The sequence below is a fragment of the Pinus tabuliformis genome, chromosome 1_2 (assembly GCF_031772625.1).
Source record: "Pinus tabuliformis cultivar Carrire ecotype Pingquan chromosome 1_2, CPIR1, whole genome shotgun sequence".
Taxonomy (NCBI): Eukaryota; Viridiplantae; Streptophyta; class Pinopsida; order Pinales; family Pinaceae; genus Pinus; species Pinus tabuliformis.
Window position 1 is genome coordinate 469,551,117 of NC_142298.1, and position 1,373 is coordinate 469,552,489.

Below are 1,373 nucleotides of genomic sequence, written 5' to 3' on the forward strand. Positions count from 1 at the left end.
AAACTGACAACCATTTAAACTAATTTCTTAAACTTTATTTATATATACCCATTCTTAAATAGTTTTAAACTAAAAACATATCATAGAAATAACGAAATGTAATGATGACTATAATATAAATTAAATTAAATTAAATTAAATTAAATATATATATATATATATATATATATATATATATATAATATTTCAAATCACTAGATTTTTGACTCATAAGCACAATATCTTAGTTAAAAATGCAAACTTCTCATAATTTCAGATCACAGTAACTTAGTTTTTTTCCTCAAAATCATAATATCTGAGTTAAAAATGCAAACTTTTCCTTAGGTTATACAATTTAAAAATATTTTGATACGCTGTATCCTTAATAATTAATAACAAAATTACTGCAAATCTAGATTAATGCTCTGAAAACTTTTTTTTAAGAAACTCAATTAGCCAAAAGTGCGAGCTTATAGAAGCGAAAGCTTAACTCACCTGGAGGTTGTTTCTTGTACCGACGCTGAATAACCTTTCGTTTCCAAGCTACAACCAACACTAACACTAGCACCATCGCAACAACGACACCAGCCATGACCGATCCCAATTGCCTTTTCCCTGCACCAAACAACAATCTGCTGCATTACTGAATTGCATTGCAAATTCACTTGAGATGTTCCTCATAACTTAAATGCCAATACCTTTTGTGTCTCTTGATGGCGGTATAGAAGGGCCGCTTCCATTAGAGGGTGAAGAGGGTAGAGAAGGACCCTTTCCACCACCGGGGGGAGAGGGTAAGAGTACAGCATCGCCGAAGAACTTGTATGTCTCGTAACGGATCATGCAGTTCTGAAACAAGGCCACCCTTTGGGTAGATCCTTGTAGGCAAAATTGGAAATTATTGTACGCCGTTTTGAGGCACTTTCTACAGTCGTCCATACTCAGGTCTCTCCAACACAGAGCCAGACTATAATTCCCACCATTGATGACCGTACCGTATCCAACATTACTTGTCACAGCATTATTCACGGCCGTCGTCAAAAGATTGGCAACCGGCCACAAAAATGAACTCTTTGGATCTGTGCTGTTTGTTCTAATCGAAGAGCAGTTAAAAAGGTCGAGTGATGTAGCCGATAATTTTGAATAGAAGTTGTAAGTTTCATATCTCAAAAAGCATCCTTCTATCAAATAAATGCTCATGGAGGAATAATTGCGACAGAAGACTGGAAAGAGGTTTACAGCGTTATCAACACACGCCCGACAAGTAGAGGCGTTGAGGTCTCCCCTGCACTGAGCAAGACCGTAGACCCTATCTCCATTCTCTCCATGAGATGAAATATTGTAGCCTGCCTTGCCAACATTTTTAACCAATGAGCTCGCGACCACGTTCAAGTTTC

General features: G+C 36.9%; 1 protein-coding gene across 1 annotated transcript; it reads right to left on the reverse strand.

The window, feature by feature from the left end:
- Window positions 1-396: 396 nt before the first annotated feature.
- Window positions 397-914, reverse strand: LOC149206388 (uncharacterized). Its single transcript, XM_089393700.1, has 2 exons — window positions 678-914; window positions 397-594 (listed from the first exon to the last, which is right to left on the reverse strand). Exons 1-2 carry the CDS (start codon window positions 817-819, stop codon window positions 428-430), a joined length of 309 nt encoding a protein of 102 aa, XP_089249826.1. The 5' UTR covers window positions 820-914; the 3' UTR covers window positions 397-427.
- Window positions 915-1,373: the final 459 nt, after the last annotated feature.

Excerpts from the sequence above, each read along its gene's own strand:
- LOC149206388 (XM_089393700.1), bottom strand. The coding sequence starts at position 819 with ATGATCCGTTACGAGACATACAAGTTCTTCGGCGATGCTGTACTCTTA. Across the intron at positions 595-677 it reads GCCATCAAGAGACACAAAAG|GGAAAAGGCAATTGGGATCG; the intron begins GTATTGGCATTT and ends TGTTTGGTGCAG.